Source organism: Piliocolobus tephrosceles, chromosome 11, assembly GCF_002776525.5.
Source record: "Piliocolobus tephrosceles isolate RC106 chromosome 11, ASM277652v3, whole genome shotgun sequence".
Taxonomy (NCBI): Eukaryota; Metazoa; Chordata; class Mammalia; order Primates; family Cercopithecidae; genus Piliocolobus; species Piliocolobus tephrosceles.
Genome location: NC_045444.1, coordinates 16,141,267 through 16,165,693, shown reverse-complemented (window position 1 = coordinate 16,165,693; position 24,427 = coordinate 16,141,267). Strand labels below are relative to the sequence as shown.

Sequence of the window (24,427 nt, the reverse complement as noted above, 5' to 3'; positions counted from 1 at the left end):
CTAGTACATGCCTGCCACCTGGTACATAAGTACATGAGTGTCACCAAAGCATATACTAAGAGGTGGATTGCTGGGTCAAGCAAAGTAAACTAACGGCTAGACTAATAGTTTTTGGTGTCTCTGCTACTTACACTGGTTGACTCGAAGAGTTATCCCACTAAATGACTTATCTCTATTAAGACAGGAACATCTCTCTAGCTCTCTCAGAGCTTGTGGCTGAGTAGTATTACACTAGTATTCACACTGCAAAGAAGCAGTAGAGACACATGATTGTAGAGCACTATCAGAAGGCAGGAGATGACTGAGAGCCTAGTAGTCTCCAGTCAGTCTATACTGTAGTCAAGGCTAAAGCCAGAATGAAATTATGGCAATGTGGTTCTGATTCCATCTGCAATCCTTTCATTTCCTAGATAATTTCACACGCCTATCTCGATAAAACGAGGTAACAATTGATGGGCAATATCAAACACATATGGCAAGAGAAGCCACAATCTGCATGCAGATGAAGTGCTAGAAAAGAAGACTCAACCCTTAATCTTATCTGTCAAAGATTTTCTCCATGAACAGATAAGGTTCAGAGTGATTATTAGCTTTCTTGACCCACTTCTCTTACTATTTTTATACTTAAATATTGTCCTCATTTTCCAAACAACCTCACTGGTCCATGCTAATGCAAGGTAAATAAATAAAAACAGATCACTTAGATAAGAAGCATTCAATGGTCATAAGAATCCTTCATTAGCTGTGAACTCTTTCCAGAATAACCTTTCCATTCTCTACCTCTCACCAAACACCATTCTCTGGCTATTGTTTCCACGGCACCCTCATCACAAAAGAAGACCCATCTCAACCATCCTCCAATAAAAATTGTCCATACAACGTCTACCTTCATTATTTCAGAGTTGAGGACAACGATTTATGAATAATTATAGCAAATAATTAATACATTTCATAATTTCATTAGTAGTAATTCATTTATAAAGTATCATAAAACATTAATATTTGACAAAAATTGTGTATGTTCGAGGTATATAACATGATTTAATGTATACATAACACTGTCTACTGATTACCATAGTCAAATTAGCACATCCATCATCACCCATAGTTACCATTTTTCTGTGTGTATATGTGATGAACACACTTAAGAATCTGCTCTTATCAAATTACAAGAATATAGTACTGTTATCTGAAGTCTCCATACACATTAGTTCCCAAAACTTATTTATCTTATAATTGAAATTATGTACTCTTTGACCAACACGTCCCCATTTCCCTACCATTCTACTCTCTGGCAACCACCATTCTACTCTTTGCTTCTATTTTAGATTCTACATACATAAGTGAGATCATATTTGTGAGTATTTGACATTCTATGCCTAGCTTATTTCATTTAGCATAATGTCTTCCAGGTTTGTCCATGTTGTTGCAAATGGCAGGATTTCCTTCTTTTTATAGCTGAATATTACATTATGTTCAGCCATGAAAATGTACTATATATATTCATCCACTGATAGACACTCAGGTTGTTCCCATATCTTGTCTATGATGAATACTGTAAAATAAACATGGAGGTGCAGACATCTCTTTGAGATACTGATTTCATTTACTTTGGATATGCAGTAAGAGATATTCTTGATAAAGCCAGTATCACCTAAATTATATTTTACAGAAAAAAAAAAACCTAGTAAGACAAAAGATATTCAAAGAAGACTGGCAAATACAGTAATCATTAACTCCTTTTAATCTACACTGTCCAGTACATTAGACACTAGCCACTCATGGCTGCTGAGCAATTGAAATTGGCTGGTCTGAACTGAAAAGTGCTTTAGGTATAATGCATACTGGGTTTAGAAGATTTTAGTACAAAAAAAGAATGTAAACTATCTCATCAATAATTTTTACATCAATAACATGTTGAAATAATATTTTTACATATAGTGGGTTAGATACAAATATAATATTGAAATTGATAACATCTGTTTCCTTTTCCTTTTTTAAATGCATCTACTAGATAATTTAAAACTATGTTTGTGGCCTGCATTCGAGGCTCATGTTATATTTCTATTGAACAGCACTGCTCTTAACCTTATCTAAAGCTTATCATTCTATTAAGCTAGATTTCTAAAAAGGTAAGTTTTCTCCCAGTATCTGCAGGGGATTGGTTCCAGGACCCCAACCCCAAAGGTATCAAAATCCAAAGATGCTCAAGTCCCTTACATAAAATGGCATGGCTTTTGGATACAACCTACACACATCCTCCCATATACTTTTAATCATCTCTAGATTACTTGTACCTAAGACAAAGTAAATAGTTGTTGTGCTATTGTTTTTTAATCTCTATTATTTTTATTGTTGTATTGCTGTTCTTCTATTTTTTCACCTTCACTATTTTTGATCTGAAGTTAGTTGGATCCAAGGAGGCAGAACTCAAGGATTTGGAGGACAAACTGTATGTCTGGACTATATTCCTCTGACTTCCCAAAGGAATGCCTTTATTTTAGTGATAACTTGATTAATAATATTCTGCTAGGTAAATCAAAAGAAAATCTTTGGAATTTGCAGTATGATAATTACATATGTAATAAAAATAGTTTAAAGTCTCATAGATTCATGTTATTTTATTAGTTGAGGTCTCTGCTTGTTTTAAATGAGTGTAAGGCAGGACTAAAATGTATTAATTATATGCTACCCAGTTTTCAAAGGAGATGTGTAATAAAAGCATCTATACTTGACCCTTGAACAACATGGGGATTGGGAGACCAACCCTCAGGCAATAAAAAAAATCTGCTATAACTTTTGACTCCCCTAAAATGTAGCTACTGATAGACTACGGGTGACTGGAAACCCTACCAATAACATAAGTAATGATTAACAGATATTTTGTATGTTATATGTAGTGTATACTATATGCTTATAATAAAGAAAGCTAGAGAAAAGAAATGCTATTAAGAAAATCATAAGAAATAATATATTTACTACTCATTAAGTGGAAATGAATCATCATATAAAGGTCTTCATCCTTGTCATCTTCATGTTGCGAAAGAAGCCTGGGAAAGAGAAGGGACTGGTCTTGCTGTTTTAGGTGTGGCAGAGATAGATGAAAATCTGTGTGTAAGCATACCTGCGCAACACAGACCCATGTTGTTCAAGGACCAATTGTATATGGTGAAAATTAAAACAAGAGTAAAAAGATCAGAGCCAGATTAAATGGGTAATGGAGTGGGAGCTGGCTGTGGAACATGATGATTATATCAGAAACTTCAGTTTAAAGGAAGAAAGCTACTTCAGGCGAGCATACAACTCATCTGTAGGCAAAAAGGCAGAGAGGCAATAGGAAAACCTGAGTTACACAGCTTATTGTCTGTTAAAAGGAACTATCTCCCTTCCTTGGAAAAAGCAAACTTTTTCCTAACTTAAAACTCGCAATGTATTATGTAAATTGTTATGTAACAACACTAGTCTTTATAGCAGATTTAAAGGTATGTGCAGATAATAGCATTTTTAGAAATTATTTTTTGAAATTATAATATACATAAAATATGCCATTTGGATCATTTTAAAGTGTACAGTTAGTGGCATAAAGTGCATTCACATTGTTGTGCAACCATCACCCCATCCATCCACAGGATTTTTTTATCTTTTTTTTGAGACAGAGTCTCGCTCAGTCACCGAGGCTGGAGTGTAGTGGTGCAATCTCGGCTCACTACAACCTCTGCCTCCTGGGTTCAAGTGATTCTCTTGCCTCAGCCTCCTGAGTAGCTGAGACTACAGACACGCACCACCACTTTTCAAAGACAATTTATGGTCAAAGTGACCCAAGCATCTATTGACAGAATAATGAATAAACAAAAGATGGTATATCTGTACAATGAAATACTATTCTGCCTTCAAAAGAAAGGAAATTCTGACACAAGTTACAACCTGGATGAACCCAGAGGACATTATGCTAAGTGAAATAAACCAGTCTCAAAAAGACAAATGCTGTATGATTCCACTCAACATGAGGTACTTATGAGTAGTCAAATCCATAGAAACAGAAACAGAATAGTGGTTGCCAGGGGCTGGGGGTGGTGGGAAAGAAGAGTTATTGTTTAATGGATAGTTTCAGTTTTATAAGATGAAAAAATTCTGTGGATGGATGGGGTGATGGTTGCATAACAATGTGAATGTACTTTATGCCACTAACTGTACACTTAAAAATGATCAGGGCCGGCAGTGGTGGCTTATGCCTGTAATCCCAACACTTCGGGAGGCTGAGGCAGGGGGGGATCACCTGAGGTCGGGAGTTCGAGACCAGCCTGACCAACATGGAGAAACCCCGTCTCTACTAAAAACACAAAATTAGCTGGTTGTAGTGGCGCATGCCTGTAATCCCAGCTACTCGGGGGGCTGAGGCAGGAGAATTGCTTGAATCCAGGAGGCAGAGGTTGTGGTGAGCCGAGATCACGCCATTGCACCCCAGCCTGGGCAACAAGAGCAAAACTCCGTTTAAAAAAAAAAAGAATGATCAAAATGGTATATTTTATGTATACTTTATTATCATTTCAAAAATTAATTCTTAAAAAGGCTATTATTTGTACATATCTTTAAATCTGCTATAAAGAATAGTGTTATTAGTAGAGCCAGGGAATGGAGAAAAATGGGCTATTTAATGAATATGAAAGGCAAAATCATGACGTTAAAAAAATTTTATAATCAGGCTAATAACACTGACATCAGCATTTCATTATTTAGGGTTTTAAGATGCTCGGTATAAATTTGAATCCTAAAGGTTCATATTTAAAAACCTTGGATTAGGCTACTTCCAATGATGTACACATAAAATAGCACAGAAATTCACTTTTTAAATTCTACATGTTAGAGTTCTCACTAACTCAGACAAGTCTCTAATCCCAGCTTAGCCCAAAAGAACATACTTTATTTACTCCATAATTATTCTATGTGAAATCTTAAGCACATTTTTCAGTTTCTATCTTAAAAAAGTAAAAAACTATAAATAATACAACCAGAAATTCTGTAGAAATATACTGAGTACTTGACAAAATAATACTTAACCTCACTTATATGAATATAAAACTGCAAAACACTTACTTGAAAAAAATCAATGCATACAGTAAACTCTTATCTGGATATTTACTAACCTTTGTGTATATATATATATATATCACAGTGGAAAATAACTCTATTCATAATTTTGACCATGAGGCAATGCTAAATTCTGAAGAACTTCCCAAACTGTGCATATTCATAATTTTGTGCATATATATAAATAGCTGAAGTGTTATAGGACTTATTGAATGCTAACTCTTTGAGGTATATCAAGCATTTACTAATTTTGATACCCTAACTTCCTATAGGTCTCAAACAGCAGAGTTTAAAGTCATGATTAAACAACCTAATTGTCTCACACTTCCATCCTATATTGTTGGCATATACACTGTCTTAAAATTCAAGTTTCAAGTACCATATGCAAACATATCATAAAAAGACCTACCACAAAGCAAAAAAAAAAGCTAATTTTCGCTACTTGAGTTGCAGTAAGTTTCCCCACAGTTTTCAGTATGGATTCTTGTTCTTTCACAGGATATGACATTCGAGACAACTTTGCTTCCAATGCATGGCTTGACGGAAGCTGCCGAATCTCCATGATATTACTGAACCTCACACGAGACTTTTTGGGGGCTTAAAAGGAAAAGCATAATACAAAATAATTAAATAATTCCTCTCCAACAAAAGTCACAAGTTTTAATTTACTGATAAACGTATAAGTTCATCTATGATCAGAGTAAGACAGTCAAAGTAAACCAGAGGTATATCATTACCTGAAATAACTTTGTTCACTTAAAAGAGTTAAAAGGAAAAATGTTTTCATCTACAAAAATGTTGTAAAAGGTTCAAAATGAGACCAATATTCGAACAAGGTTTCTGCAATTGTGTACTGTATATACACAACTGCCTATTTCAGGATTTTAGTTGATTACTATTTTAGTATTTCTAGCAAAACTTTATTTAGATTTTTCCTCATGCATATCCAATTTATGAGAATTCGTTTCCTGGGCAAGCACGCAGAACAATTCTCTATAGGTCCATTCCTTGCAAGGGAAATTAAGGATAAATACTGCACCTTATGTTAAAGGTGGCATTCTTTACTAAATTTACAGAAGCAGCAAAATTCTTGTAATTTGCTACTAGGCTCTTTGAGGGCATATTTAAGAGGATATTATTTGTTTAAAAAAGTATATATATATATATGCATGTGGTGCGTGTGTGTATATGTGTGTATACATATATATGATGAAACCATAGAGATCTCTGGTATTTAGAAATTATTTCCAGTTGAAATAATATAAAAATGATTATACTATATTAGATTCACAATCCAGTCAAACTTCTAGAAGACTTTAGGCTGAGACAACACCACATGGAGCAGAATTGCTAGGTGTTTCAGTCAACCCACATCATCACTAAGTTCTGAAGTGGCTTGAATAAAGCTAAACTTTCTATCCATTTCTAAGTTTTGCTTACTTTTTTCAGTATCAATGTTTGTGCTCTCAGGTTTTTCACTTGGAAGATCATGGAATTTCACAGGAACATACAGAGGTTCACTCTGGAATATAACAGAAAAAAATATAAACAACAAATATAAAAGCTAATATACTGGTTACAATTTAAACGGATGGTACGTAGACACAAATACCATCTAAAACATGGTTGTTCACCACCAAGTTTAAACAGCAATTTTCAAGACTTAAAAAAGGAAACTCAACAGATCCATACAGGTACAATGACAGAAAAGAATCCAGTGTACAGTTTAGAAATGTAATATAACAGCATTGGCATATTATGATATCTAATATTTAAATGTCATAAAAACATATCGCTTTCTTAGCTAACAGATTCTATCTCAGCTAACAGATTATCTCTCATTCCTTTTCATTCATTTAACAAATGCTTATTGAGCTCCTACTAGGTCAGATGCTCTTCTACACCCTGGGGATATAAGGGTGAATAAAAGCAGTCTCTTCCTCAGTGATCACGCAGTCTAACGGGGAAGGCAGATAACAAACTGATAGCCAGGTATATAGTATGTATTTATATTTACTAAATTGTCTCCTCTTATATTAACTAAAATTCTTAAAGACCTTTACACAAAATAGCTGCTACTTACCAGTTCTTACTATGTATTGAGTACCAACTCTAGAGCAGTTAAACATGTATTTCTCATTAGTCCTCACAATAATTTTATAGAATATGGCCGGTGCAGTGGTTCACGCCTGTAATCCCAGAACTTTGGGAGGCTGAGGCGGGCAGATCACTTGAGGTCAGGAGTTCGAGAGCAGCCTGACCAACATGGTGAAACCCCATCTCTACCAAAATACAAAAATTAGCTGAGCGTGGTGGTGTGTGCCTGTAATTCCAGCTACTCATGAGGTGGAGGCAGGAGAATCGCTTGAAACCAGGAGGCGGAGATTGCAGTGAGCTGAGATTCTGCCACTGCACTCCAGCCTGGGTGACAGAGTGAGACTCCATCTCAAAATAATAATAATATTAATAATTTTAGAGAATAAAGCTGAGATACAAAGTAATCAAGTAGTAGACAAAAGAATTAAAGCCAGGTTTGTCTAACCATGCTCCAAAGGTCCATATTTTCAGGTAGTTATAAATTCCTCAACTGTTTTTGCAAATGTTCTTCAGATGATCTATATTTAAGGTACAAATCTCCAACTAGGCTAATTCTTCAAAATTAACAGAACTTTTTTTACTTCTTTGATGTCTCTTTTAATTCCTGGTATAGAGCTCTACCAATTAAAAAATGTATATATTCAGTAAATGAAGAGACAGTAGGTTTGAAAATAGACATAATCTCTTTATTATATTGAAGTTTTCACTATAGCATCTGGCCTAGAGCAATTTGACATTCCATCTTACAGATAATAGCAAGAATTAGTACAAGAGTAGTCAGAAGAGCAGGCTGTCATCTCAACTCTGTCTTCTGTGCTGATAGAGACAAATGATATTAAATTATGTTATTGATGCTTAAAATCCCAGGAAAAAATAATTCTTCATAGTACCTATTAACCTACTCTGCATGCCACTGTAGCTCTAACAAGCAGAGAGGCAAACAAGAAAACTGTTCTGGGAGTAAGGTCACCAAGCCAGTACTTCACAAATTGGTATTAAATTTTAGAGTAATTACAATTTTTCTCAGATAAAATGCCATGTTTGGAAAGAAAACAAGTATCATTAAAAATACATTTTACAGAGATGCCACCCTGAGCAACACAGCAAGACCATGTTTCTAAAAAATAAAAATCAAAAGCTAGTGGTGGAGTATGCTTCTATTTAGGAGGCTGAGACAAGGGGATCGTTTAAGCCCAGCAATTCAAAGTTACAATGAGCCGTAACACTGCCACTGTACTCCATCCCAGGCAAGAGAGCAAGACCCTGTCTCTAAAAAGAAATCTAAAAATAAAAAATAAAAGAAGAGGTGCCTGAGTGATCATCTTTAAAAAAACAGATTTTTATATACTACCTCTCCAACTAGATTACAAATGCTTAAAATAAGTGACCACGTCAATTACTTTACTTGCTTATTACCTGTCCCCTCGCAAATACGCACACACTCACACACTAGAACAAAGCTGTATCTTCAGAGCCTAGAACAAGTGTTTAACACATATTTGTCACTGTAAAAAATTTGTGGAATACATAAACAAATATTTTGCCTATATAGTCTCAGTGTCAAAAATAATTGTTTCTAAATGATAATAATAACGTGCATGAAGTAAAAAAGTTGGTTAGTAACAAACGATTGTCCTTTATTATTTTCACTCCTGAACCAGTTTCCCCTTCCCCTCTCTCTTCAGAGGTAGCTAAATTGCTTACCTCTAGGCCCCAGGTATCCCTAAGGAGAAAAAAGTACCAAATTACAATCCTCATGATAGGCACCCAATATTGAGCCATATCTATGTTGTAACATAGCTTTGCTAACATCAAAACTGTTTCAGTTTTTCCTACCATGGCTCAACCCCACCTCTCCATTCCTGACAAAAAAAGAAGCACTTACCAAAGAACTGTTCATAGTTGTATCTGTTGTGCAAGCAGCAAAGTAACCTTCAGCATCTGCAAACTAAATACAGATAACAAGGTATAAAATCCAATTCAATTTATATTACACTGTAGGACTAGTCAGACATGACTCAAATAAATAGAAGTAAAAATCCAGAATCAACTTATAAGAGTATAACTGTTACTAACAATAATAGCAGCTAATGCCACATATTCACCATTGCGAGGTAGGTATTATCTTCATTTTATGGATGAAAAATTTGAGGCAGAGAGTTTTAATCCTGACAGGATTAAAACCCAAGTTAGCCTAAAACCAAAGCTTATGCCCTTTGGCATATTATAATACTATTATATAGTATATATATATAACACTATTATAATATTTCAGATAAGTAGGGAAAGGAGGGATGGGTTAGTTAAAAAGAAAAGTAACAGGCCAAGGCTGGTGGAACATCTGAGGTCAGGAGTTCAAGACTAGCCTGACCAAAACAGTGAAATCCTGTCTCTACTAAAAATACAAAAAAATTAGCTAAGGGTGTTGGCATGTGCCTGTAATCTCAGCAACTCAGGAGGCTGAGACAGGAGAATCACTTCAACTCTGAAGGTGGGGGTTGCAGTGAGCCAAGATCGTGCCACTGCACTCCAGCCTGGGCGGCAACACTACATCTCGAACTAAAAAAAAAAAAGGGAAGAAACATCTCAGTATCTCAGTATTATGATGAAATTGGTTTTGACCTCAAAAACCTCCGAATGAGGCCAAGCGTGGTGGCTCACACCTGTAATCCCAGCTCTATGGGAGGCTGAGGTGGGTGGATCACTTGAGGTCAGGAGTTTGAGACCAGCTTGGCCAACAAGGTGAAACCCCATCTCTACTAAAAAATGCAAAAATTAGCTGGGCACAGTGGCGTGTGCCTGTAATCCCAACTACTCAAGAGGCTGAGGCAGGGGAATTGCTTGAACCAGGACACGGAGGTTGCAGTGAGCTGAGATCATGCCACTGCACTCCAATCTGGGCCACAGAGCAAGATTCCGTCTCAAAAAGGAAAAAAAAAAAAAAACCCTGAATGAATTTCAAGGTTTGGACCACACTTTGAGAATCACTGTGCTAATGCTATATAAGTATGATTTCATTTCATATCCATAGCTAGTCTATCATTATCTCTGCTGAAAGTCTGAAGAGGTTAAAAAACTTGCCCAAGGTCAAAAGTTGGCAAGTGATAGAACAAGATTCAAACACTAGAGCCCCATGCTGTAAAAGAACCCTAAAAAATCAATAACAAAAAGGGAGTCATTGTAGAAAAATAAGACGCAGACAACAAACACAAGAGTTCTACTTTCCAAAAAATATATGAGAAAGTAACCAAAAACATGCACATTGAACAAGCTATCATCATTGTTCACCTGTCAAGTTGCCAAATGTTGGGATGTTGGTAAGGGTTCAATCATGAGATTTAATGAGTGTTTAACAAGGGTTTAATTATATACTGCTAACAGATAAGAATTAACGCAACCATTACAGATGGTAATTCAGCAATAAGAATTAAAAGCTTTAAAAATGACATTACTTGGCCGGATGCAGTGGCTCACGCCTGTAGTCCCAGCACTCTGGGAGGCCGAGGTGGGTGGATTGCTTGAGGTCAGGAGTTCAAAACCAGCCTGACCAACATGGTGAAACCCCGTCTCTACTACAAATACAAAAATTAGCCAGGCATGGTGGTGGGCGCGTGTAATCTCAGCTACACAGGAGGCTGAGGCATGAGAATCACTTGAACCCAGAAGGCAGAGGTTGCAGTGAGCCGAGATCACGCCACTGCACTCCAGCCTGGGCAAGAGTATAAGACTCTGTCTCAACAACAACAACAAAAAAATGAATGAAGTACAGAAACGCTACAACATGGATAAACCTTAAAAAGAAACAATTCCATTTTCGTTTTTATTTTATTTTTTTTTGAGACAGTCTCACTCTGTCACCCAGACAGGAGTGCAGTGGCTCAATCTCTGCTCGCTGTAACCTTCACCTCCCAACTTCAAGCAATTCTCGTGCCTCAGCCTCCCAACTAGCTGGGATTATAGGAATGCACTGCCATTACTGGCTAATTTTTTGTATTTTTAGTAGAGAGAAAGTTTCAACATGTTAGCCAGGCTGGTCTCAAACTCCTGGCCTCAAGTGATCCACCCACCTCAGCTTCCTCAAGTGCTGGAATAATAGGCATGAGCCACCGCACCAGACCCAATTCCATTTTTGTAAAAAATGAAAAATACACACATGAAAAGAATGGTAGGATATATGTCAAAATATTATAAGTGGTTATTCCTTGAATGGTAGAATTTATTTTCTTCTTTTTGTTTCTCTGTATTTTCTAAATTTTCAACAACATACCTACGCTAATACACATACAATTTATCCCTACATGTGATATTATGATGTATATATAATTTCTACAATGTATATGTATTACTTTTGCAAAGTAAAGAAATACATACTTATATTTTTGGTAAGTTAAATTTGTGTGTGCACATGAGTATACATTTGCAGGCTTCACCTAAATTTAAAAAAAAATTTTAATGTTATTTATTTATTTATTTATTTATTTATTTATTTAGAGATGGAGTTTCACTCTTAGTTATTTATTTATTTATTTATTTAGAGATGGAGTTTCACTCTGTCACCAGGCTGGAGTGCAGTGGCGTGATCTCAGCTCACTGCAACCTCTGACTCCCGAGTCTAAGTAATTCTCCTGCCTCAGCCTCCTGAGTAGCTGGGACTACAGGAGCACGCCACCATGCCCAGTTAATTTTTGTATTTTTAGTAGAGATGGGGTTTCACCATGCTGGCCAGGATGGTCTCGATCTCCTGACCTCATGATTCGCCCACCTCAGCCTCCAAAAGTGCTGGGATAAGAGGCATGAGCTACTGTGGCCCAGGCAGGTCTTGAACTCCTGAGGCTCAAGAGATCTGCCTGCCTTGGCCTTCCAATGTGCCGGGATTACAGGCATGACCTACCAAGCCCAGCTTTCAAATACAATTATTGAAAGCCCCTGATTGTAGGGTGTAGTGGCTCAGGCCTGTAACCCCAGCACTTTGGGAGGCCAAGACAGTAGACTACCTGAGGCCAGACTTTGAGACCAACCTGAGCAACATAGTGAGACACTGTATCTACAAAAAATACAAAAATTAGTGGGGTCTGGTATTGTGTGGCTATGTACTCAGCTACTTGAGAGACTGAGGCAAGTGGATTGCTTGAGCTCAGGAGTTCAAGGTTATAACAAACTATGATTAAACCACTGCACTCCAGCCTGGGCAACAAAGTGAGACCGTGTCTCTAAAAATAAATCAGTAATTTTAAAAACAATGTGCTTATTAGATAAGACAAGAAACAAACAATACAATTTTAACCCACAAAAAATAATATACATGAAAGAAAAAGATTAATAGAGACAGAAAATAATATAGTGGTTACTAGGGTTTGGAGGGAAGAATGAATAGGAGTTATTTTTAAGTCTGTGTACAGACTTTCTGTCTAGGATGATAAAAAATTCTGGAGCTAATGGTTGTACAGCAAAGAAAATGCACTTAATGCCACTAGTATACATTTAAAAACAGTTAAAATGGTATATTTCACATTATATATACTTTAACATAATAAAGAATTTTTTAAAAGGATTAATATAAGAAACAGTTTTATAATTCTTCATTCTCAATAATTCAAAATTTCTACTTCTATAAAGAAGACATATCATTATATAAACTCATATTTCTTTCAACACTATGAATGACCATGTTACATTACATCAATCAAAGAATATAGTTTGATTAGCCAAACATCTAAAATACATCTGGAAATATGAGATTCTCATTTTAATACATAAAACTTTGAATTTTTTTGTTTCCAGAATCCACCTAACAATTAGAGGATACTCATCCAATCTGCAAAGACTCTTGACATTCTTCTTATTCTTTACTTTCATCTTCATTGCCACATTAATTGATTTGGACTAATTCAACAATTTTTAACAACTCAGAAAACGTCATGGAGTAAGAGATCTCACAAAATGTCATGGAGTAAGAGTTCTCACAAAATATTCTAATACTACTTGATTAGAAGAATAAATTTAAAATTCTGGACAAGAGCAGGTTTCCTTATATAATCTTCACTCACTTAACTGAACAACTTAAAATATGACTCTCCTTAAAGAAACTAATACATCTTTAAACTCTGAAAAAATACATGTATACCCCCAACTTAAAATATGACTCTCCTTAAAGAAACTAATACATCTTTAAACTCTGAAAAAATACATGTATACCCCCTTCCCAACAGACACTTAAAATTAAAAACTTACAAAAGCAGCATGCTTTCCGCGAAGTCCTCTTGTACACTGTTGTCTCCATGGCTTCCAAATAATAAAGCCCAAAAGGTACAAAACAAACATAGATGTTTTTGCAAAGGTGCTGAAGAACGGTTTGTTGTACTGGGTAAAAACATACTGCAGAGGAAAAAGTTACACAGACAACTTTGAGATGATCTTAAACTTTATTACTCGTCTCCAAAATAAAGTCACTATATGATTTTTAACTCTTTAGAAGTTCACTTGGAAAGAAAAAGTCAAAGGGATTACAAAAATATTTTAGATTCATTTCTGAATACTGTATTTACCTTACATACAAAAGGATATCACCAAACAAAACAGCAACAACCTGCTAAAATAAGTTTGGTTTAACATTCATTGAAACCTACTATGAAACAGTGCCTATACTAAGAGCTAAAGAAAAATAAGACAGGGCCAGGCGTGGTGGCTCACGCCAATAATCCCAGCACTTGGAGAGACCAAGACAGGCGGATTGCTTGAGCCCAGAATTTCAAGACCAGCCTGGGCAACATGGCAAAACTCTGTCTCTGCAACAAAATAGAAAAATTAGCCAAGCGTGGTGGCATGCGCCTGCAGTCTACTTGGGAGGCTGAAGCAGGAGTATCCCTTGAGTTCACAAAGGTTGAGGCTGCAGTGAGCCATGACCAAGGCACTGTACTCCAGCCTGGGCAACAGAGCAAGACCCTATTTCATAAAGAAAAAAAAGAGAGAAATAAGGGAAGTTATCCTGCCCTTGGGGAGCTTAACATCTAATAGAGGAGACATATATATATGAAGACAATAAGCACAATGTGCCAAGTAACAAGAGAGGGGTTCAGGATACCATGGGAGCACCAAAAGGAAACTGACAAATTTCAACGTTACGGACGTTTCCCAAGGGAGACTGGTGTTTTCTGTTTGTTTGTTTTTAGTGTATCATGAATATAAACTCACAATTTTTTATATCCTGAGAAAATTCCTAGTTATAGCCACAAAAAGGCATAGAAAAAAATGACAATCCAGGAGGAAAATGCAACTCTAGGATGTAAACGGTGGTCCACGCCATTTTACACTAAAAGAAACAATGGCTCTGGCCAGGCACAGTGGCTCACATCTATAATCCCAGCACTTTGGGAAGCCAAGGTAGGTGGATCACTTGAAGTCAGGAGCTCAAGACCAGCCTGGCCAACATGGTGAAACCCAGTCTCTACTAAAAATACAAAAATTAGCTGGGTATGGTGGCAGGTGCCTATAATCCCAGCTACTCGGAAGGCTGAGGCAGGAGAATTGCTTGAACCTGGGAGGCAGGGTTGCAGTGAGCCGAGATCGCACCATTGCACTCCAGACTAGGTGACAAGAGCAAAAATCCATCTCAAAAAAAAAAAAAAAAAAAGATTAATATGGCCATATTAAGAAGACTTAAAGAATTCCAGCTAATAAATACAGAGAGAATAACTCAAAAAAAAAATCACAATTTTGCAACCCCTAATGAAATGCTTTATCTAGACAACTTAAATGTGGATATTCAACTATTACCTAAAAGTTGATGAGGAACTTTATAGTACTTAAATTGGCATCATCTAAAGTGAGACTTGCAGTCATTAATCTCATGCTGGAATGTTACAGGAAGTACTCAGTACCCCAAAGTATTCTTTCCTGAAAACTAAACCTAAATCAAGACTTTACACCTAACTACCACTTTACAAGAAGTAAGAGAAAAATAACAAGTTAAATGATACCCCAAGGAAACAATCAGCTAAATCCAGAATGTGTGATACATCCAATAGGAAAAATGACCCAGTTTCTCCAACAAATTAATGATATGATTAAAAAAAAAAAAAAAAAGGAGGCAAGATACAGTTAAGGAAAAAAAGTGACTTAAAAGATATCACGAATGCAATGCGTGATCTTTGTCTAGATCCTAACAAACTTAATGGGGAAAAAAAGTCCTTGACATCACTTCAGAAAACTGGACTGGAGAAAACTGAACATGAACTGGATATCAGATGATCTTAAGGAATTACAGTTAATTTTGTTAACTATGTTAATGGCATAGTGATTAAGTTTAAGAAAATTAAAAGTCCTTTTCAGTTTCAAGTAAATAGGAAAGAAATTGTGGGTGAAATGACATGTGACATATGCTTTAAAATATGCTTTAAAATGCTCCAGGAAAAAAAGTTTTGAGGAGAGGTTGATACGGTTGGCAAATTTGGTTAACTGCTAAAGGTAAGTAATGAACACAAGGAGATTCATTATAATATTCTACTTTGTATATGTTGGAAAATATCCATAATAAAAAGACTGATTTTCTTTTTGAAATACACACTTTATCTCCAAAGTTTGCTTTTTCTTTTTCTTTTTTGAGAAGGAGTTTCACTTTTGTTGCCCAAGCTGGAATGCAATGGCATGATCTCGGCTCACTGCAACCTCTGCCTCCCAGGTTCAAGCGATTCTCCTGCCTCAGTCTCCTGAGAAACGGGGATTACAGGCACAGGCCACCATGCCCAGCTAATTTTTGTATTTTTAGTAGAGACTGGATTTCACCATGTTGGCCAGGCTGGTCTCGAACTCCTGACCTCAGGTGATCCGCCCACCTCATCCTCCCTAAGTGTTGGGATTACAGGCATGAGCCACCGCGCCCGGCCCTATCTCCAAAGTTTAATGAGCATATCTGGTTGAAGAAGTACAGACATTGCATATACTCTTGAATAACGAGATTATAAAACATCCTCTTCCTAAAATATTTTACTTTAAAACAATAAAGATAAGTTGAGTTTTTTTCCTCCAGTTTCATTAAAGTACAACTGACAAATACCAAATATATGTACTTTTTACAACATGGTGTTTTGATACATGTACACATTGTGAAATGATTACCACAAACAACAAATTTTTTCTTTTCTACTTTGCTTAGATATGGTTAAATTATAATTTAACCAGGTGTTATTTTGTCCTAAATTTTATTAACTGATAAATAAAAACAAACTATTTCTTTTAAATGAAAATAAAATTTAAAAGATAGATTTAGTTCCCTGTCAATATCAAAGACATTTCTTTGAGGTAAAAGTACAAAATGTTCATCTAAAAGAAGGTTATAGAAGAGTTTTAAAGTGAAAAATATATGGCCTATTAGATTCCAGAGACTAACTCTGAAAAGTATAAAAACTTATATACTTGGCCGGGCACGGTGGCTCACACCTGCAATCCCAGCACTTTGGGAGGCCAAGGCGGGAGGATCACGAGGTCAGGAGTTCGAGACCAGTCTGACCAACATGGTGAAACCCCGTCTCTACTAAAAATACAAAAATTAGCCTGGCGTGGTGGGGCACTCCTGTAATCCCAGCTATTCAGGGGGTTGGGGCAAGAGAATTGCTTGACCCTGGGAGGCGGAGGTTGCAGTGAGCTGAGATCACGCCATTGCACTCCAGCCTGGGCAACAGAGCAAGATTCCATCTCAAAAACAAAAAACAAAAAACTTATATACTCATAGAATACAATGCCAATGTCAATATTTACTTAGCTACAATATGAGAAGACCTGAGTATTAAACTGCTTCTTTTGAAAGTTAGATTCATTTTATAAATGCCAGTTTCCTGCTGTATATTCGCCTTAAAATTGCAACACAGAAGTTGAAATGCAGACTTCTGAAAATAAAAGTTGCTTTTTATAGGGATCATTAACCAAGCAGAATAAAGTATACAAGTAGAAAGAAAAACTAGCTTGCAAATTCAAAATGCCACATTACTACCAATAGGTCGTCAATAAAGATACAATTTAACTGAAGGAAACTGTAAAGATACAACTTAACTGAAGGCAAATTATGAGGTATACCAAGCACCTCATAATAAGGTTTGAGTCAGCAAGCATAAATGTGGATGCAAACCACTCACGGGCATAACAGTGACCTACACATGAAAACTCATTATTTTTACTCATTTGTCCAAAAGCATGCTGAACTTTCTACTAAATGGTGACATTGTTTTGCATCCTGATAGTTATTTCACTAGAAAATAATATTCACAGAAAGAATTTGAATTTAGAAAAAAAGCCAAGAGTAACACTTTCAAATATAAGAAAATATGCATAGTCTCTCTAAGTAACCCTCCCTAAAAGATACAAGAAAACTGTATGAAATAATAAAAAAGATCATCCTTTCAGTTTTAACTTCAAGTGGCAATCATTCAATATTTTTAAAAAATTCGATAGTATTTAAGATACTGCTTTGAGAAAGCAGGAGATTGTAATGGCTAGAGTTACTGCAGGTTAACAGTAACATCGTGGCTGTAATGTAACATCATTCCTGGACCAAAGGTACGTACCGAAGTAAGTTCGGAGGAAGCAACCCATATCACATCAACAAGCAGCAGAATAACAATCCCAAGAGCCATTCGCCTGCGCTGAGTGAAACCACTGTTCTGGGAATTCATTCGGTTCATGATAAACACACACACCATTTGCAGTCTGTTTTTTAGAAAATACAGATCACATTAGAGATGATTTTAGAAAAATAACCATTAAAATCAGAAAATTAGTATAACAGAAACATCTGACATTTGTTAGCTAATGTTCAGTGTGAAAGTTACATAGTGGATAAGCATGTGGAATCTACCTGGTCTTAAGAGCCTTTCTGAGATCCTCAAGAGCGATGCCGGAAAACTTGGCAGATCTCAGTCTAAAAGGAGGTGAAGAACTCAGCACCCCTAAAAACAACCATGAAATTATGCTATGAAAACGTCAGTAACTCAAGGTAAGATTCATCACATCGTTTTTTACTCTTCCCCTTCAAACTGAAAACAAATCAAAGAAAAGGACCAAAATGTGTTAAACATACTTGCCACCTTTCTCAGTACTTTCATGGTATCCACTGTGCGCTTCAGATTATACTTAGATACGCGATACCGGGCGGGCGGGGAGGGGGGTAAATATACAACATACGGCACATTTAAGAATAGTTAACTACTAGAAAATAGCTTCTCTGAGTTTCACAAACACAGAACTCCATTCACCTCTCCACCCAGAGGAATCCATCCCCGGGGACAGCGTCTAGACCCTGTTTCTAAAAGTGTCTTTTCTGTCCCTGATCTCCTGGAGTGGAATTTGGTTATCCGAGAGTAAGTGATTTGTTGTGGATCTTGAAGGCAGCTTTCCAAAATCCTCAAGTGGTAAAAGAAAAGGATTCTCCAGGCTCCTCCACCCACCTCTGTCAAAACATCCAGTCATTTTAAAAGAAACAGCTGGGAAAAGGAATCCTCCTTCTGTTTTGGAGCGGGGAAGACAGCTAAGGCAGTGACGCCTCCCCGAGGAGCCGAGGCGAGGGCGCACGCACGGCTCCCTCAATTGCCAGGGGTGGGCGCAGGACTCGGTGCGCCCCTGTCAGCTCCCGCTCCCTCCACCTCTGGAGACCTTCACGGTTTCGGACAAGGCGCTCCGGCTGCAACCAAGGGCAGGAGGTGGTGCTGTTGGTGGGCACTCCGTCCCGGTTTGGGCTTCGGTGATGTCGGGGCCCTTCCCCGCCTGCCTACCTGGCCTTCCTGCCCCGCGATGGCGTCGTGGCGGCACCATGAGCGGACCGGCCAGGCCCCGCAGCCGCCCAGCGCCACGGCCGCGGCCTCGGACTCACAGAGCTGTCACGGCGCCTGACATCGCGCCGCACTGGAGGCCCAGCTCCTGAAGCCGCGGTGCCCCTCAGGGAGAGGCTGCTGACACCACCCAACTCCACTCGGCCCAGGAGGGCGTGGAGCGGGTGAGGGGAAGGGACAGCGCAGTCAGCGATGGCCGCGGAGACCCGGGGTTCTGCTCTGGCCCCGGCCCCGCCCCCGGCTTGCCCTCCGCGCAGCCCCGCCCCCCCAGCAGAAAGCGATGGCACGTCATAGAGGCGCGACGGTGGACTGCGCGTGGGCGCCTATCCAGCGTGGCGTGGCAGAGGCTAGGGAAGTAATGCGAGGCGCTCGGCACCGAGCGAGGATACACGGCGGGGAGGCGAAAGAAGAGCGAAGATAGGAAGAAGGGAAGTAGGGCGAGGTGGAGGAAGAAGAGGAAAGCGAGCGTGGGTGTCTGGGGCAGAGCGTTGGACAAGGGAGTGCCAAACCTCCGCCCGCCTTAGAACGAAAGCTGGCAGCTCCGTTTCACAAACTGCGAACCTGAAACTTTGAATATCCCTTTCTCCACAGCCGAAACGCAAAGTGGCTTAGAGTACTTTTGATTCTTGAAACCTTTTGTATATAAACAAGATCTCAGCTCTAGGAGTTACAAACTACATCTTAGGGCAAGCTACTTCAACTTCTCTGGCCCTCGGTTTCTTTATCTACAAAATGGACATGATGATAGTACCTGCCACATTCGTTTTTTGTGTATATACCAGGATTGCATGAGTTTACATTTGTGAAGGGCTTAGATCCATTCATGGCACATAATAAGAACCTCACAAATGTTAGCAATTTTTTGTTTGTTTGTTTGTTTTGAGACAGAGTCTCACTCTGCCACCCAGGCTGGAGTGCAGTGGCACAATCACAGCTCACTGCAACCTCTGCTTCCCGGGGTCAAGCGATCCTCCAGCCTCAGCTTCCAATGTATCCGGGACTAGAGGCGCAAGCCACCAATGCCAGGCTAATTTTTATACTTTTTAGTAGAGACGGGGTTTCGCCATGTTGGCCAGGCTGGTCTCCTACTCCTGGTCTTAAGTGATCCGCCCGCCTCGAGCTCGCGAAGTGCTGGGATTATAGGCATGAGCCACCACGCCCTGCCAAATGTTGGCGATTATTAAACTGTATATAGACTTGTTCCTTAAATATTTTGACTATTCCATGGGAAAGGTTTGCCCAGCATCCTGATTTATATCTAGAAGACAAAAACAAGACTAAAGGGTTCTGTAATTTAACATCTTGGTCAGATCGTGTGAAGAAATTAAGTTTTCTTACTCTTACAGTCACGATGTAGTGTACCTCTTACCTTTTAAGTCTTGTTTCAGTGAAGTTGAATGCATATTCTAGCGACTAATAAAACAATGCCAATGAACATTTTAATTGATCGAATCAGTTTCAAATAAACTATAAGCATCAAACACCTCTAATAAATCATTCAGAAGCCTATTGTGCAGAGCAAAAAAAAAAAAAAAACCTTAACCAACTACTTGGTATGACTACTTAGGGGAAATTTCGTCGCAGATATTAATCATATTATTCCAGCACCAGTTTCTTTTTGTATTTCGTTAGCATTCTTTAGGGTATCAGCCCGTAAGACGCCTAAGAATTCTTTATGCTAATATTTGATGTATAGTCTGAAAAAATAATAGCATTATAAATATCTCTCAGAATCTTAAGAGTCAGGAAAGCTAGATACCAATTCTTAATCTGACTACAATTTGTTATGTAATCTTGAGGATTATTCTACTCTCTACTGTGCCTCAGTTTCTTCTATAAATATGAGTTTCTGAATTAAAATATTGTAAATGATAGTACTGTGTAAGTTACCATTATTACCACCTGTTTCCAGACCATCTGTTAAAGGACAAGCTGTCGATATTCTTGTAACGGATAAAGTAATTCTGGCAGACTGTCTTCAGCTAGTCTCAAAACCTAGTTTAACTTCCATTAATATCTTTTCCCTGGGTTATTTAAGGGAAATTCCACGGGACTGCTGTAACATAGGCCCTAGTGTGTTTCTGTGCTGTGGCACCATCCTGAGCATCTCAGGCATTCCTTTTTTTGTCCTTATGTCTATGTCTTACCCAAGGCTAAATCTTCAACTGTGTAATTTCAAATGTAAGTTCCGCAAGAGCAAGGATTTTGGTCTGTTTTGTTTTTCACTATTATCCTCAGCATCTAGAATAGTGCCTCCTATTCTCTAGCTGCCAGTCAATGTTTGTTCAATGAACTTGAACATCCTGCTGTCTCTTGATCTTTTCCTTATACTTAATTCCTTTCCAAAGTCTCCATTTCTGTCATTTAGAGTGAGAAAAGAAAATTATTTTTATCTGAGGAATGTAGTTATTTTAAACTGTCAGGCCCAGAGGGACATTAAAAGGAGACAACAATCACATCCTACTTCTCCCTTGAGCTATGTATTCATCTCTTGAAACTGCTTGCTTATGCCACAAGTAGCTATAAATTAACCTAATGTCGCATCAGACACTATAACCCACATCCTATAGCCTAACAATGTTACCAATCACTAATAAATGTTATTTCCATAAGCCAATAAGAATTTCTGTACACAACGTAGTATCAGTTCACTCCTTGTTCCCTTTTTTGCCTTTAAAGATTCAACTGTGGGCCGGGCACAGTGGCTTGCGCCTGTAATCCCAGCACTTTGGGAGGCTGAGGCAGGCAGATCACGAGATCAGGAGTTCAAGACCAGCCTGACCAACGTGGTGAAACCCAATCTCTACAAAAATTAGCCTGGCATGGTGGCACGCACCTATAATCCCAGCTACTCAGGAGGCTGAGGCAGGAGAATCGCTTGAACCTGGGGGCAGAGGTGGCAGTGAGCCAAGATGATGCCATTGACTCCAGCCTGGGCAACAGAGCGAGACTCCGTCTCAAAATAAATAAGATTCACTTGTGATGGCTGCTAATCGGTGTGTATATTCAAGGTAACTTGAATCTATGCTTCTAGGTTGCAATCTTCAAGCTTGGCCCAAATTAATTCTACTTATATTAATTTTGCTTCAGCTTCTTCCTTTTAGGTTAAGAGAGTAGCACTATTTTTTCTAAGTCCCACAGGCTTGATCTTTTAATTTTTTTAATTTCCTTTTTACTCTTCAAAGTCGATCACTCTTTTGAAATTTCTCAATAGTAGACCCTTAAGATACATCAGGTGTTAAGTCTGACACCTTCAAAAATAATCCCCCCGGCCAGGCACCGTGGCTTACGCCTGTAATCCCAGCACTTTGGGAGGCCAAGACAGGCGGATCACGAGGTCAGGAGTTCGAGACCATCCTGGCTAACCCAGTGAAACCCTGTCTCTACTGAAAATACAAAAAAATTAGCCAGGCGTAGTGGTGGGCGCCTGTAGTCCCAGCTACTTGGGAGGCCGAGGCAGGAGAATGGCGTGAACCCAGGAGGCGGAGCTTGCAGTGAGCCGTGATCGCACCACTGCACTCCAGCCTGGGCGACTGAGCAAGACTCCATCTCAAAAAATAAAAATAACAACAACAACAACAAAAAAATCCCCCAAAATATACTCTAGAGAATATAATTTCCCCAGTAAGGTACATGTGTCACAGTATGAATATAAAAGCAAAGTTGTATGTGTGTACAGGGCAGTCACTAACTGCCATATATCAGTCTCAAATAGTACAATTCAAATTCCAGCCCTAGTAAAATTATAAATGACTATGTCTTGAGTCTTTGGGGGTATAAATAATTGAAACCACCTATAATAATTCTGTAATTCCAAGAGCAGAAATAAATGGAGAATACTCAAATGAGTACAAGCAAAGGATATTTATTCAAAGCTTGCTGTGGCAAAGCAGTCAGCCACCATCACTTGTGTTTGTCAGAGATTGGAAGGCAGGCAGGAGAGTGTGAAAGTTTTATAATGAGAAAAAAGGAAAGACTTCAGGTATGCCCTGATTTGATGTAGTTGGCTGGAGGCAGGTTAAGTGGAAGCACGGCATCCTATGTGGTCAGTTGGGGATACATATTTGACTTTCTCTGGTTGGTCCTAAGTTGGAAACAGGACAAAAACTAAGGAAACTGGCAGTTGATCAAGTCCTGGGTTGATTAATGCAGAAATAGCTTTTGTCTTTCTGGACTAGTTCCTGGAGAGGTTGTAGGTCAGAGTTCTATTTTTATATATGCTCTGGTCATTGTCCATTTCTATATTCTGTCTGTCACAAGAGTACTCTATATCATCTTATTTTCTGCAGTACCTACCAGAATCCTGGGTACATGATCAGCTAGACAAATATTTGTTGATTTGATTTCCTTCTAAGATGTAGTTAAATGGATTGAGGTTAACAATTTTTAAAAATTATTGTATATAAAAGACTTATTTTGAATTTGAACTGTACTTCTTTTTTTTTTTTTTTGAGACAGGGACTCACTCTGTCACCCAGATTGGAGTACAGTGGCTCAATCTCGGCTCACTGCAACCTCCACCTCCCAGGATCAAGTGATTCTCCTGCCTCAGCCTCACGAGTAGCTGGGATTACAGGTGTGCACCACTATCATCCAGCTAACTTTTGTATTTTTAGTAGAAACGGGGTTTCACCACGTTGGCCAGGCTGGTCTCAAGCTCCTGACCTCAAATGATCTGCCCACCTTGGCCTCCCAAAGTGTTGGGATTATAGGCATGAGCCCACCCACTCCTGGCCCCCTTACTACATTTTATGGAGTAAATCATGCTGCAGTGAGCGTCATAAACTTGGGCGGTTCTGAGATATCTAAGGTATTAAGGGTTATTGCATGCAATCAAGTCGTAAGTTTCAAGGGGTTTACTGGCAAGTTGGAGGAGTAATATATTCACAGATATTTGAATAAAAGTTCCAAACTTCCGTAGAATAAGCATCCCTAGGCAGTGTTTGCTTGAAGATGGCTGCTAATCAGTGCATATATTCAAGGCAACTTGAATCTATGCTTCTTGGTTGCAATCTTCAAGCTTGGCCCAAATTAACTCTACTTATATTAATTTTGCCTCAGCAAACTATGTACCCCACTTATTGCCATGCCCATGAGGGGATGGACCAGAGACCTGGAATGACCTATTCAGGTAGATATTGATAGAGAAGACTTTTAAAAAGTGGTGAAATCTGAACTTGATTTCAGTGATGGGCATGATTTTAATACGGGGGAAAAAGGATTTTTTTTCCAAGTGGGTAAAACCATGATGAACAAGAAAACAAAGGTGTGTTCACAGGCAAGAGTAAAACTGGTTTGGCATATATGTAGAGAAGCACTGGGAAATAAGACAGGTCAGGTGAGTTCTGGGGAGACTGAAGCGTGCTTTGGAAACTAGGCAAGAGAGTATTTAATTTGTATGTAATGAAAACCTAAGGGCATTTAAG

At 38.4% G+C, this 24,427-nt stretch overlaps 1 protein-coding gene across 5 annotated transcripts in view; it reads right to left on the bottom strand.

The window, feature by feature from the left end:
* The window catches only part of SLC35F5 (solute carrier family 35 member F5), a 43,277-nt gene extending 23,894 nt beyond the window's left edge, over positions 1–19,383 (bottom strand). For 3 of the 5 annotated variants that reach the window (XR_002727240.2, XM_023195904.1, XM_023195907.2), the window contains exons 1-7: positions 18,945–19,383; positions 18,032–18,122; positions 17,742–17,883; positions 13,417–13,560; positions 9,071–9,133; positions 6,529–6,610; positions 5,498–5,685 (exon numbers count right to left, since the gene is read on the bottom strand). Coding sequence is in view for 4 of the 5 variants with exons in the window: in XM_023195904.1 (XP_023051672.1) it covers positions 5,498–5,685; positions 6,529–6,610; positions 9,071–9,133; positions 13,417–13,560; positions 17,742–17,883; positions 18,032–18,122; positions 18,945–18,984 (750 nt within the window). In the remaining variant the exon portion in view is untranslated. Of the gene's footprint in view, positions 1–5,497; positions 5,686–6,528; positions 6,611–9,070; positions 9,134–13,416; positions 13,561–17,741; positions 17,884–18,031; positions 18,123–18,428 lie in introns of all 5 variants that reach the window. The other 2 variants (XM_023195905.1, XM_023195906.1) reach the window with 2 other exon arrangements.
* Positions 19,384–24,427: the final 5,044 nt, after the last annotated feature.